This window comes from Achroia grisella, unplaced genomic scaffold (assembly GCF_030625045.1).
Source record: "Achroia grisella isolate CSIRO2021 unplaced genomic scaffold, CSIRO_AGI_Agris_v1 utg516, whole genome shotgun sequence".
Lineage (NCBI taxonomy): Eukaryota > Metazoa > Arthropoda > Insecta > Lepidoptera > Pyralidae > Achroia > Achroia grisella.
This window is the reverse complement of record NW_026712909.1, coordinates 1,330,606-1,346,950: the sequence shown is the minus strand read 5'-3', so window position 1 is coordinate 1,346,950 and position 16,345 is coordinate 1,330,606. Positions and strand designations below refer to the sequence as shown.

Genomic DNA, 16,345 nt, shown 5'->3' with positions numbered 1-16,345 from the left:
ACAGCATTACGAACATATCACTTCATCATATGACACATGCAATATCGCTTAAGTATAACCCTTCCGGTGGACTAAGATGTCATCCTTTTTATCCTGTATTTTCACTGTCTTATCTCCGAAATACAACTTATAAGCAAGCTGTGAGGCGGCTGTAATAGGTGAGACAGAGGTACCCACGCAGACGAGTTTTTACAGTCTACCTTTAATGAATAGTGCTGTATTGCTTATATATAGTGCCTTACATGACTAGGTTGTAGACAATCCTCGATATATTCGAGGCAATATGGCATCATGAGCCACCGTTACTTAGTCGTAGCCCGAGGCAGCCGCCGCGCCGGATGCAGCCAATGCTGTGTCAATATACAAACATAACATGCTCACAACATATCATTAGTTAGGTAATAATTTAACGCCTACTATAATTAGATGGATGGCGGGCGAAAGTGACTGCACCTGTCAATTGCCGTTTGTCCTTATATGTAGCGCGCAGATTAATACTTTTTATTTAATTTGTCCCGTTACATTTGTGTAAGATTGAAAATATGACAGCACTAGTTTGACAACTACAACTTTTCAAAGCAGTTGTGTTAAATTGCGTGACATAATAACTCGCTGCGGTTGAGCAAATGTAAGTTTAGATTGTTGCCATGAACTTTGATTAGGAAGGAATAGTACTATTTGTACGGAAAAATCTTCTTACACACTACGTCTGGATAATTCTGTAAGCTAGTGAGTGGATTTATCAAGACACCCGACGTCACTAAATAGAGCTAAAGACTGAATCAAAAGTGAATATAAATATATGAATAATGGTAACAGTATTAAGTCCGCCTTTTGTACCATGTTTACATGATACAGGTTTTTTAGGTATAACAGTGGACTCGAAATTACAATGGGGGCCCCATATTTCAAAATTGGCCAGTAGACTAAGTTCTGCTGCATATGCAATTAGAAGAATTAGGCAATTAACAGACGTGGCGACGGCTAAACTTGTATAATGTCTTATGGCATACTGCTGTGGGGTAAAGCAGCCGATATACATACTATATTTGTTTTACAAAAGAGAGCCATACGTTCTATTTATGGTATGGGTTCAAGAGAGTCATTACGTCAGTGCTTTAAAGAATCAAATATCCTCACCGTTACTTCACAATACATTTATGAAAATATCATGTATACACGGAAGAACTTAGAGAGTTTTAAAAAACTGAAAGACTGTACAAGTAGAAACTTACGCAATATAAATAAGCTAATTTTACCTAAATGCCGTCTGCACAAAATGAGTAATTCATTCTATGGTAATTGCGTAAGATTTTATAATAAACTGCCAGAATCTGCATTAAATCTGACAGAGAAGCAATTCAAATCTTATATTAAACAATTTTTATTTAAGAAGGCTATTACAGGATAGACGAATTCATAAATGACAACATATCAAGTAAATAATTAGTTTAATAGCATACAACATTATAATTTAATTTTCTCATGGCTTTCTTGATTTAATTGTTTTAGAAATATGAAAGCGTAGCGGTTTTTCTATTGATTGCCGCATGCATTCTTATGTAAAATGTGAATACTATAACTATCAGATGGCAATTGTAAGTAGCTTTGACGTGGTCTAGTGTTTTGAGTAGTCATGCTCACTAAAATGTTCAGACTTGTGGCGGCGTGGTGGGCCGGTTCATTAGGTAAAATAGGTGGTAAAATATGGTCGAGCGCAGTGATGGCTGGCTCATCCGTCATACTCGTGAACGGGTGCTGCTTGTAGGGACTGGTCTGCTCTAATCACTATGACTGATTTCCTCTTATTAATTGTTTAACCAGTTCGTTATATATTCAATATTTTTTCTATTTGAGTATTTAATTGAATTAGTGCTAATTGGTGGTTTGTATTCACACACTTAAACTTAAAAATGTAATAATAAAATTATTTAAAAGAGCAACATGCAAGTTTCTTGCTCGTTCTTCTTGTGATGAGACAGCTTTCCGAACGAGCGGTAGATTAAAAAAATGTAATGACTATTCAAAAGTGCTTCAATGTAAGTTTATTTGAATAAATGATTTTCTATTCTATTCTATTTTATTTGATCAATAAAATGATTTAAAAAGTAACTTTCATAGATTTTGAATTTATGTTTTTGATATATGGTACCAATTGAAATAAAAATTATTACAGTATATAAATAATATGTATATAGATCTTAGGCACATATTATTTAGTATATAAATAATATGTCTCTAAGATCTATATACACTATATACGTAATAAAAATAGGATTGTTTTATTTTCAAACATTTAGTAGTTAGGTAGTTAGGTAGTCCTTTAACAAACCATTATATTTTTTTAAATTATAGACTATCAACGAATGGCACAACTGTGGCAAGTTGGAATTAGTATTTATATAGCGGCGTACATTCTCATGTGCGATCAAATATCCAATTTAATAGGTTTTCGTAACCGACTGTACTTATTCGAGTCATTGCTTAGATACCATCGACTTTTTCTTGAATTCAATACCTCGTAAGTATCGCCATTTAGGGCATGCAGTGTTCTTACTGATGTCCACTTGAATGTAAAAGTATAAATGATAGAAATCAATCGCTGATCTCTCAATAGCAGTTTCAGTTTTTTAACGCATTACGTTATCATAATGTAGTTTGTATATAGTAATGGATAATCTGCCATCCGCTAACTAAAAGGCCATTTATGTGTCATGTGATTGATTTCAGAATTACAAACAAGTATACGGCTCATCTGATAATAAACGGTTACTGTAGCCTATGGATGACTGAAATACCAGAGATGTTAATTTCATGAAATTTACATTTTGTCTCTTAGAATGCAATTAAGTTTGGCAATATATATAAACATCTTTTCCTGTTCTATGCAGGCAAAGTTGTCTTCAGCTAGTATACATAGATATTACAACCTATCATACAGGAATATACAATATAGTGGAAAGTTATGTTATAATGTGTTTGTTATAAATTTCGACCTTCATTCTACGCATGACATATATGTTATGGTAATAAACCAGTTAGCATTGTTATGGAGGATCCAATGCAGCTCTGACCCTGCTGTTATTACTGTGAGTACCTATAAAGGCTAGTGCAAACAAACCCACAATATATCTAGGTCTTTTAAGTTAATGACAAAAGAGAACTACAAGAAAAATTGATACAAAACATATAGAAGAAAACAGGAATCGATTTTTTTTTAATTAGTTCGTAAAAAATATACATTAATTATACAGAAACAGTTGATTCTGTTTTTGTATAGTCGTATTTATAATCGTACAATATTTTCAATGACTGTTATTCCTTACTTTAGAATATACTACATACTTTATCTCTACTCTTGTCCGCTATTAATTGGTATGAATATAATGACGTAATTTTACACCAACCTACCAGTTTTAACTTTGTTAAATTTTATATGGAAATAAAACGTTTAATATAGAAGCACTCGATAATAAACTTATAAATTTTATCTTTCAATTTTACTATAGTATGATAAAGTAGAGTAAGTATAATGTTCTCTTCATTAGGCTACTTATGAAATTTATTTTATAAGGTAAATATAAATTTAACACCGAATAGAGATAACTGATTAGCCACTATCTTCTTAGATTAGAAAAGGTTGTTATATAGTTTAAAGATGATTGAGTTCGACAGTTATAAAATATACTTTACAACATTAACTTATCTGTGGCGAATTAAAAAGCAAACACAATTTGTACAGGTAAAGATTGTCGTTGTGTAAGGATATTCATAACACAATTCAAATACAGTTACTGACTTAGAACTCTTGTCTCTTATGATGATTCCTCGCAATCTTCTACAATTCTCTGATCTCACTGAAACGATCGTGTATAATTCTCGATTTCACCCTCTACCACAGATTGTATACATTTTACCCCTGTTAGTAAATGCTAAAATAAAAAATTTAAACCTGTTACGTGTACGAAGAAATTAGTATAAATAGATGCATGCTCACTACAAAAGCTGATGACAGAACTTGTACTTTTTGACAGTATACACAAGTACATATATCACTGTGTCACATTTTGGCAATGTCACACATGTACTTGTGACACAAGAAGCTTATATACCTATTTATATATTAGTCAACAATGTTTGTCATACAATTTGATGTGATGTGATGACAGTACAAGTACAACGTTGCATGTATTTTCCTTTGTGAAGTTGTAATCTTGACAGTTTGTGTGGGTTGGACAGTTCACGATAGTATCAACGTGCTGTAGAAGGGAATAAGAGTTTATTATGCCATTATGTATTTATTTACCTGCTTTTTGCTATAGTAGAAGTGTTAATATGTATTTAAACAATAATAACGATAGAATACAACTATAGGATTACATCTAAAAATATACAGTTCTGTATGACGGCCTGAGTGACGTAGAGTCTTAGACGTAGACATTACCTTGTTTTGTACTTTGAAAGTTGGATATTAAAAAATATACAAATATTTACTAATATCGTCTTTATATTTTTACATTTTCTATGCTATATATATATATATATATATATATATTTATTTACATGATTTGGAATAGTACGTCTATCAGTTATCTCAGTAGGTGTTCATAGTAAAAGCTTTCTTTATGTTGGAATTTTATATGATAGATATGGTTAAAATAATTCAACATATTTATTTAGATCGATAATATACAAAATGTTTTACATTAATAATGTTACATATTCTTCAATTATCTGTATAGAGTTACGGATTATTTCAGCATGTCAGTTCCATAATTTTATAACGATTTTATGTAGAACAGAATATTAAAATTTTACATGCATATATAATACACATATGTAATTTAGATAAAGTAATAATCATACTGAAGGAACTACTCAAAGTCATAACCTTTCAATAAATTACGGGTGTAGCTACGTGGGCGTTTAACATCTCGCATCAATATACCTAATAAAAAAAATAAACTGGAAGAACCGCTATGACTACGATAATATGCATGTATGATTATTAAATTACGATCAGTTGTCTATTTGTACGTGTATGACGAAAACTTGTACTCAAATATGCAAGTATGAAGCGAGAACTTTTTTCTGGGCCATTCGTTTTAACAACGGATTGTTGTTTTAATGTAATAAGTTGAAGTTTGTAGGTACCAATTCTGAATTATAAAATACTTGATAATTTTAGACCAATATAATTTCATTTTTTGTAGTGTTGTAACATATTATGGGCTGCAGTATTATATGTACCTAGATATATCTATAAGTACAACCAGCAAAATATAACATATATTTTGTGATTGTTTTTTATTAGTTTGAATTTGCATTAGATTTTAAAGAGAAATAGAAAAGAAATCTTTATTGAAATAAACTTTATTACTAATTCGGAGAGCAGATTCAGTAAGAAATAAAATAGGTAAGGATGTAGCTTGTTGCATTTCTAAATAAATGTTGTTCAAGTTTACATTTTTTAGATTTGAATGAGATGTGTGAATACTCACTATGAAATAACAATAATTTGCAAGAGTACATAAACAATTGCTTGAGTAATAAAATTTTCGCTATAACCCGAATCTATAGTATAATAAACAAAGAATATTCTTTAGAATTAATAAGAGCATATGAATTAAAAGGCGGGTAAGGTCGTGTACAAAGGTCATAATAATAGCATCACCTCGCCGCCGCGCCGTCGTATATCATCGTAAATCTATAATGTTAATCGCACCAAGAACTCGGGCAAGGTTGATGACTCCTCCCGCAGATTGTTGCGAGATCACCTGTCCTGGCCGCCGTTATAAATAATAATGTAACGTATGAATTTTAATATAGGGACTATTTTGTCTCACTGGATTTTTCACGACAATGTAAATAAAAACAAATTAAGATGTAATGAATTATGACGTAATTGTCGGATTACAGTCGGTAATATAATATTTTTTTGACTGTAACTATACAACACTATTTTTTTATATAGCTTAGAATGACATCAAAGGTATTAGCCCACTTTAAGAGGGGATTATAAAATTGAGACAAATTATCCTATTCCTAACGAAAATTGTTCGTCATGTAATCTTTATGCGACCAATGCACCACCCCTCTCCCATATATTAGGACTTAAGGCAATTGTTCTGATCATTATCATCATGTCATCACGCATCTGTACTCCGTCCGAGTATTGCGTCATCTCAAACAGGTTAAATGCTCCATCTGCTAGAAATTGGTAGCTGTCGTGTTCAGATTATGGTTTTCAAAAAAATGTAATCTGAATTGTAGTCCAAAATAATACATTAGCTGATTTATCTGGTATTCAGTATAATAATAAAATTAATATAATTTGTATTTTATTGGTATTCTCATTCAGTAATAATAGATGCATGCTGTATAAATAAGTCTATAATTTTGTTGAGTGCGAAATATTTATATTTATAAATCATAGTGATATAATAAATAAATGCTTCATACAATGGATGGCAATGGCACGGATAATATAGGACATACATGACGATAATTATGGCAATTTGTAGGTTTGATATTCATCTGATAACTTTATAGTGCACTTGTTAAGTTACAAGGTAAGAATAAAGGTGATGTGACTGCGCCTATTTATTATAAATAATAAATAGGCGCAGTCTTAATATACTCGTAGGTGTATAATTCATCTTTTACATGTATTTGTCACTTAATGAAATTTTGTGCATATATTTCAATGGGTTTCAAGCAGACAGACACAAGTTATTCGCACCTCTTGAAAGGAGTGAAGGTTAGAACTTTGGGCTGAACCACTTTGCCCCAGCATAGCCACCGGGGGCAACAACATTAAATTGTTAAATGCCTAGCATGTTATGTTATCCATTTAACAATTTAATTAATATAAATAATTACAATTATTAATAAGCTTATCCTAACTTAAGCTATAACTAAATTTTAGAGTTTGGGCTATGCAGTGATGACTAGTCACATTCATCATTACGTTTATCAGTCAATTCACAATAGAATTTATAATACTTATTATACCAGTTTATTATTGTTACCAGTCATAGTAATTAAACTTAACTTAACTTACTTAAAGACATTTATAAAGTTAAATAAGAGTGTCTAAAAAGGCGTATTATCGAAATAAACGATTTTATAGTACGCGACACGGTCAATGAGCGAGTCATCGTGCGGCTGGAATCACGTAATATTTCCGTACTTACTGAAAATAAACGTAAAATTTTACCGTATTTTTAATAAAACGTAAAGGTAATATTACGTTGCTTAAGGTATACGGTGCGTTATTTCACAAGAAAATGACGCATCGTAATCGTACCGCGTAAGTAAATAACCTAATATAATATAATAAGTTACCTTTAAGTTACAAATAAAATAAATTTTCACTACTGTAGTCGAATATACCAATCAAAATATGAGTTGTCGACATGTCACACAGCATCAACAGCTGACAAAACCTTTGACTACCTCATCTTAACAATCGAGCACGAAGGTATATTTATTTATTTAATTGTGGAATCTTATCACAAATAGATAGTAGAATTAAAAAGAAACGTTTTAAAAACTAGATAATTAATTTCGTGAGATACTTATTATTAATTATGACTTTATCAACGTATAAAAATATCAATTTAATATCAATAGGTTTTTCATAGAGAACCTTTTTTACCTTTTTTAATAGACTTTAATAGTCATTGTGTATTATTAGACAATTAATAATCACAATTTACTGTTTTACCATTTATTGTTTTATTATCTGTTTTGTAACCGTTACACATTCTTCTCACAAAACTTATCCAAACTCCTTTATGACAGCTAGTGTCATTTGTCTTTTGACACTGACTTATTTATACAACATAGATTATATATCATTATTACTACTACATCTTCCCCTTTAAAGAAATTAAATAACAAAACTAAAATTCACAATCATAGTCCTTAAGATAACTAGGAGCATTAATTTTCCTTTTAAACCTAACTACATTTTGATTTTGTTGATTATGGTCTGTATTACCATTTATAAGACTCTCACTATTGTCACCTTCCACATTTACCTCATCTTCATTAATACAAATATTTGATTCAGGGATACACACAGCCATTCTATCCTTACAAGTTGGAGACAATTCTTTTATTATCTCTTCACCTCCTCCTGTAGTGATAGATTTACATGGTTTTACCTGAGATGTATTTCTTCTTAATACACTTCCATTTTCATCAACAATAATAATAGATCTGGGAGAATTGTGAAAATCCTTCACTTTTCCTTTTAACCATACAGTATTTTTCAAATAAACTATATCCTGACCTATGTAAAATTTATCATTACTTGTTAAAGCACATTTATCATAATTACATTTATTAGCATTGTCCCTTTTAGCTTGATAGTCATTAAAATCGTTTACAACTTTAGGAAGTAACAGTTTGTCATGAATAGGTATCTTAGACCTAATTAATCTACTGAATAACAATTGTGATGGTGAATATGGTGAACCCAAAACAGGAGTATTTCTATATTCTAACAATAAATAATGTATGTCTAATTTATTTTCAGAACACTTCTTTAACATATTTTTAGCAATGCCCACAAACCTTTCTATAAAACCATTAGATTTTGGATATAATGGACTGGATGTTATTATTACAAATTGCCATAATTTTGCAAAATTTTGAAATTCCCAGGAATTAAATGGCATATTATCAGCTCGTATTACTTTAGGAATGCCATGTATTGAAAAAATATTTTTTAATATTTTTATTACTGTGGAAGCAGACAATGATGATACTTTAACCAATTCAAACCATTTTGAATAGTAATCAGCTACAATAAGATAATTTTCTCCAGAATAATTAAAAAAATCACAACCTATTTTCTCAAAAGGTAAATTAGCTCTTATATCCAAAATCATGGGTTCCTTTGCCTTCCTAGCACTATACTTCTCACACAATGCACATTTTGACACAACATTCATGATATCCTGTTTAATGCCTGGCCAATAAAACAAAGAAGCAGCTCTAGATTGTGTTTTTGTTATACCAAAGTGTGAACTGTGCACTTCATTGATAATTTTATTCCTTAATATTGCTGGAACTATTATCTTATGATCTACATATACTACCGAGTTTTCATAATAAATGTTATTTTTAAATTTATAAAATGACTTTACATGATCTGGCACTTTACTTATCTTATTTGGCCAACCATCTCTACACAATATTATTAGACTTTGTAATATTATGTCATTCTTAGTTTCCGAAATTATCTCCTTCATATATGCATTAGAAACATTTACTGTATGAACTACTTTATCAATAGACAATTCAAAGTTTTCAATACTGGCTGTACTCGACGCCCTACTTAATGCATCAGCAATCAACATTTGAGATCCCCTAATAAACTGCAATTCTAAATCATATATAGCAAATTTAATTCTAATTTTCCTTAATCTCTGTGAATTTATCTCATGCAATTCTTTGTTCATTAAAGCTATGAGTGGCTGATGGTCAGTCTGTACAGTGATGTGTCTACCATAAATATAATAATGAAATTTACGACAAGCAAATAACACAGCTAAGAATTCTTTGTCTATTTGCCCATATTCACATTCAATTCTACTAAGACTTTTTGATGCAAATGCTATAGGATGCTTATTTTGTAACAGTACACATCCCATGGCATTCTTGGAGCTGTCTGTCTGTATTACAATTGGTAATGAGGGATCAAAATTTTGAAGTACTGGTGGGGACATTATGAGCTGTTTTACTTTCTCAACACATTTTGTGTGATTTTCATTCCACTGAAAAACTATATTCTTTTTTAGCAGTTCACGAAGAGGAGTTATTATTTCAGACAAGTTGGGAATAAAATCTCTCAAATAGTTAACAAATCCTAGAAATCTCTGTAAGCTCTGTTTATCATTAGGCATATCATAATTAATTATTGCTTTTATTTTGTTACTATCTGGCCTCAGGCATCCATCTACAATTTCATGACCAAAATAGTGCACTATGTTTGGTAAATATTGAAACTTATTTATATTAAATTTAATATTCAATTCCCTAGCTCGCAATAGCACTTTTTTTAATGCTACATCATGTTCCTCTTTAGTGTTACCAAATACTAAGAAATCATCAATATATATGAAAAGATTATCTATATCATTAAAGCATTTTTCACAATTTTCTTGGAATATTTCAGCAGATACATCTAACCCAAATGGTAAGACATTAAAAGAATAAGTGCCAAACACTGTAGAAAATGTACACAACTTTGTACTCTCCTCTGACAACCCTATCTGCCAAAATGATTCTTTCAAATCTAGAACAGAAAAATATTTAGCTTTACCTATTTTCGTTTTCAAATCATTAATTGTAGGAATCTGATAATATTTTTTTAGTATACATTTATTTAAGGACTTAGGATCTAAACATATACGTATAGAATCTTCATCTTTTTCTACTATTACGATTCTATTTATCCACTCTGTGGGTTCCTCTTGTTTCTTAATTATTCCCTGGTTACATAAGCGATCTAACTCTACTTTTAGCTTCTCTTTTAATTTTATAGGTACTCTATGTGGAGGTTTAGATACAGCTTCAGATCCTGGTTTCAATTTAATTCCATACCTCTTAGGAAATCTCCCGGACCCTGTAAATACATCCATATAATCATTGATAATGTTACTTCTGTTTGTGTTTCCTTTAATCTCCTTAACTCCATTTACATCCTTTCTTAGCACTAGACCAATCAATTCACATGTATATCTTCCTAATGTGGGTTGAAGACCTGATTCTGTGACTATAAATTCAATTAAATAAGTTTTAGAATTTAATTTGACTTCTAACAATACAAGCCCATGCACTTTAATACTAGATTTATTATAAGCATGTAACGTAATTCTACATTTATTTAACAAAATCTTTTTGCTCTTCAAAAGGTTTTCATATATATTGTATGGAATTAAATCTACCTCTGAACCAGTATCCAGTTTGAACTTAATATATATGTTATTTTCTACTAATAATTTTTGCACCCATTTATCATTATTGCTATTGTATACTGACCCACAGTAGTACTCTCCTTCAGAGCCTTGTGGCTCCTGTTTTTCTACAGCTTTTACATTCTGCTTCAATCTCGTACGACAAACAGATCCAAAATGGTTAAGTTTCTTGCATCTGGAACATTCCTTTCCTCTTGCTGGACACTTTTCCATTTTTGCCACATGTATTTGACCACACCATTTACAGTTGATTGTCCTTTCACTGTGATGTTTTTGCAATACCTGATCCACATGGTTATCTTTTTTCTGGATCTCCTCCACTTGCCTCTTATCCATCTCTGATATTCTCAATCTTTTTATGACTTCTTCTAATTCCATGTCTCCTTCTACCAACAATTTCCTTTGACATTTTAAATCTGACGTGCCCAAAACTAATCTATCGCGTATTGCTTCTTGTTCAGATTGAAATCCACAGTCTTTCACTAATTTATTTATATCCGTCAGGAAATTATCAAATGGCTCACCTTCAGACTGACACCTTTGATAAAATAAGAATCTACAATACAACTTATTCTTCTTAGGCTCACAATATGCTTCGAATTCTTGTAATATTCTAACATAAGTTTTCTCTTCATTTTTCAAGTTGAAATTGTTATAAATTTTTATACCTTCTTCTCCCACTAAATTCAACAATATAGCTACCTTTCTTGCGTCTGGTATTTTTTCCAAGTCCGCAGCTAGTAAATATATTTCAAGCCCTTGCTTGAAAGCCCTCCATTTCTCGGCCAAATTTCCCGAGAGTACAAGTTTTTCCGGAAAATAACACTGCATCTTTTTATATGGTTTCGTTTCGTCTCGACTGCGCCATGTATTATTAGACAATTAATAATCACAATTTACTGTTTTACCATTTATTGTTTTATTATCTGTTTTGTAACCGTTACACATTCTTCTCACAAAACTTATCCAAACTCCTTTATGACAGCTAGTGTCATTTGTCTTTTGACACTGACTTATTTATACAACATAGATTATATATCATTATTACTACTACACATTGGATAATATATTGCTATAGACTACAAATGGATGTATAGAAATATGTCAATACGAGCGTTATCAGCTATCAGCGCTTGATTTTAGCCATAACTGCATCCTATTAGGGAATTTGTTATAATGAGACTATCTGTTGTAAGTACCTACGGATAAATCTACATAAAGTGTACTTACAAAAAGTAATTTATGCTAAATAAGTAGATAACTCTATATATAACACGCGTACGATGCGTGGATATTGAGTATGCTAAATATTATAACCGGACCAGGCAACTGATATTATTATGTATTATCAAGTACTTACATTTTGTGCCACAAAAAATAGGTCGTATATGGAATATAACGGAATTAAACTCCATCTATTACAAAAAGATGATTGAAGTACAAAATTAGTTTAATTTGACGTTTTAAGTTGTACAGCTTCGGTATAGCGGTTTAGGAAAACGTCTTACTTCCGATGGCTGCGGGGTTAGCTTCTGGCATAAAAAAAAAATATATTTATATAAAATGTATTTGAGTATTTATATTAGTACTGTTGTTCTCATACCACAAGCTCTGTTTATCTTAGTACTAGATGGCGCTGTTAGAATTGTTCTGGACAATTATTATTATCTAATAAGAAAACCACGTATATTTAGTAGATACTCATTCATTTATATATTTTGGAAATGCCTTATTCGAACTCACTAATTATCAAGAAAAGTAACATATTCTGTGGCCTACGTTTAGGTCTTAACTTGTATAATTTTTAAAAATATATTGGAACTGATGTACGTGAACATCAGCATTCTTTGTTCCAAAAGAGCGTCCACTTCAATCTCTTCAACAATAAAAGAAAATATTTTTACTTATCTAACAAATATTCGTGACTACATTTCAGTGCATATCAAATATCAATCGTTTCTAAAATGATTCCCGCCACATTGACTATTGATTACAAGTTGCCTTAAAATAATGAGTCTATCATTAAAACACTTTCAGCCCGTAACTGGGACGGTAACAATAGTGGCACATCGAAATTACGTCAGCCGCCTGCTGCCCAGGCTTATTATAGGCAATCGACCTTCCACAATGATAACGGAGAACTGGTCCTCATTGCTGTCATTAGGGTCTAAGCATTCTCTGTGAGGGCGGGCATAATCGCTCATAGGGTATAATCGTTTGAGAGCAGGTCAAGAGCTTGCCGCATCTACGTGTGTGTAGTTACCGTTATGATTCAATGACCAGATACCTACATCAATTAGTTATGCTGTAGATATCACCCATAAAGTATATATACTTTATGTATAATTAAAGTTATAAGTTATACATTTTTGCTATAATTAAATTTTCGGTCGAAAAGTCTACAGACGAATTTGGTTCATCTTTTATCACATTTATTAATTTGTAAGTTTCTTTATCACTTCATTTTAATAACAGACAATTAGGACATAGCAAAATATAATGATGTTGGAATATGAGAAAGAAAGTCCTACAGTAAGCCTTCAGACTAGCATGATATTATGTAGAATATGGCCTGTGGTACCTCAGAATGCGTGCTTCAAAATATAGCTATATATATATATATATATATATATATATATTATATTAATATTTGGCAATAAGTGACTTCTGCGTACTCCGAAAGGAATATAGCTTGAATAAATATAGATAAACTAAGATACCGATCATGCCTCTTATCTTATTGTTTCACTACCTAATCTCATCCTGCCTCCAAAATGCAGCTTACAAAGCCCGCTACTGCTCGTCGGCTGAAATAGGTTAGGCAAAGATACCCACGCAAACGACTTTATACAAAATCTATGTCACCAAGACGTGTTACGTAACAAGTGGTACCTCTTCACATTACTGTATTAATCGTTCGACATGATACGAGTTAAAGCGATCCAATATTACCAATACAAATTAACAATGGCACAAGTTTACAATGGGCTGCCCACATCGCTTGCCTTGGCATTAAGCAAATGTCTGGCAGATTCCTAAGGATGATATGACAGTCGATTATTAAGTGTCAATGCTGCTATATTGATAGCGATGATCAATTATTATACCAAGAATTATGCGTTACAAACGAGCTGTAGATAAAGTTAAAAGAAAAAAGTTATATTATATAAAAGTAAAGGTATTACCATTCATCTGTATATATTAACCGATGAATAGGTATAATCATCTTTTTTTTTTACAAATATTTCAAAAGTAATATTTGGATATCTAAATATATCTACGTTAAATTGTTTTGACATCAAAATGTATGTTTCAAAATAAGTATTTTTGTAGTGAGACGTATACATACAGATATCATTTTTTGGAAATGATATACAAAAAGTAAATATAAATAAAAGTTAATTTGTGCTGGTGTTAGACAACGTGAATGCGAAAAATCATCTACTGAATATGTTTATTTAGATGTTTTGTGTGTAACTTAATTTTTATATTATTATATTAAATTTAAAAATTAATAGATGTTATGCATTATAAATATTTTATTATGATCGAGGCGGCGCATGAATACTTGCAATTCATGTACTGTTCATTCTTGTAACCCTACATATACTGAAACTGATAAAGATATTAGTGTATTTAGGTAAATATTAAGATACGACAAAGCCTACACTACTACAGAGAATTATATAGTTGAGAAAGAGTCATTCAGAAAATATATTTTTATTTTTATTTTATATTTTATTTATTGTACATTCTTGTTTCTACTTCAATATTTTGACAATCGTTTCTAATATCCTTATTAGTTTTCTTCTATCATATACTTTTTAAAATCCTAATTCCATTTTCTCCTTATTCAAAGTCTTTTTCTGTATTTTATTTTAACCTACATACATATAAAATAAAATTACAACATTAACGTCTACTATAAATAAATTTTGATGTCAGTACAATTATATCTATTGTATTGTATATACTGACAGTTATACAACCGGATACTAATTGTTTTATTGCCCATTAGGATAGCCATACCTATATGTAATCTTTGAATTAACTTATCAATATTCAGCTTATAAAAAACCCTGATAGTGTAATAATGAAGGTTGCTTGTTAGTAGTTCACCAAACTAATGAGTTGTCAAACTGCTTTGACAGAAGTTTGACAAACGGATACGCGGGCGAGTTAATCACTGATTATAATATATTAATGACTACATTATATTTTTTTGTGTAAGAAATATTCCTTTTAGTTACGTGAAGGCACTGTAGATGTCGAATGGAGTACATCGTATGGACATGTACCAACGGGGTCTATTAAAAATAATTTATATATAGCTGTGCTCGTGGTTTCATTCGCGTGAAATTTATAGCCTATATGCTATATATTCTGATATATAAGCTATATTACCGTAAAGTTTCATCACAGTCCGTTTAGTAGTTTTTGCGTAAAAGAATAACAGAAAAACATCCACACTCACAAACTTTCGCATTCTATTAAATTATGACAGAAAATTGGATGATTATGTTGTATTTTAAGTCTTCTCAATATAATATCCTCTATAAACGTCAGTAGTGTAAACACTGCACATATTGAGTGTATGTATAAATATAAAAAAATAATTGTATTTTGTGAATCACTGAATTCTAATAACAATGTATTTTTTATAAAAAACATAACTATTTATAAAACCTACAGAACGATAGGATCGGTATTTTATGTACACACATTAGAAAATTCAATTAATTAATTTCGTTCGGCAAATCATGTCGAGAGCATTGAATGTCAATGTCAAATATACTTGGTAATATCTCTTTCATTCAAACAGTTGAAGAGTCCGAGAGGTAGCGCATGGTATGAATGGCCTATGAATTTCTCAATATTGACAAGTTAGTTGTCAGATCCACTATGCTCAATTGGTACAAGGATTAAACAGGCAATTTCCTATGAGTGCAATTACTTGCATCAATGCAAATTCTGGAGCGGATTGCGCCTCCATTTATGGGCCTCATTAAGGAAAATAAAAAATGGCATTGAGCACTTCTCAACTCGGACATTTATATAGCTTTTTAATTAACAATCGTCGTCGAAGACCGTTGTTACTTGTCCTGGATGTTGCGTGATGAATGAAACACTTGCGTTTCGAAATATTCATACGCATCTGATATTTCTTAAAAAATGCAACATCAGATATGTACAAATATACTTTATTATGCAAGAATAAACAATTTAATGTATACATAATTGAGAAATAATTCCGACACAAAAATTGAAAAGTCATGCACGGCTTAAGATGAATCCGAGTCATATCGAAAAAAGTTGCGGATGAATATAAATTGATTTTATTAAAATGAATTGAA

The 16,345-nt window shown here is 30.9% G+C and overlaps 2 protein-coding genes across 2 annotated transcripts in view; both read right to left on the bottom strand.

Moving 5' to 3' along the window:
- LOC131847217 (transcription factor hamlet-like) overlaps positions 1-16,345 on the bottom strand; it is a 122,432-nt gene that overhangs the window by 14,279 nt on the left and 91,808 nt on the right. The gene's annotated exons all lie outside the window — the stretch shown is intronic.
- On the bottom strand, positions 10,468-11,863 carry LOC131847216 (uncharacterized). The gene is made up of 2 exons (XM_059196707.1): positions 11,056-11,863; positions 10,468-10,639 (listed from the first exon to the last, which is right to left on the bottom strand). Exons 1-2 carry the CDS (start codon positions 11,820-11,822, stop codon positions 10,621-10,623), a joined length of 786 nt encoding a protein of 261 aa, XP_059052690.1. The 5' UTR covers positions 11,823-11,863; the 3' UTR covers positions 10,468-10,620.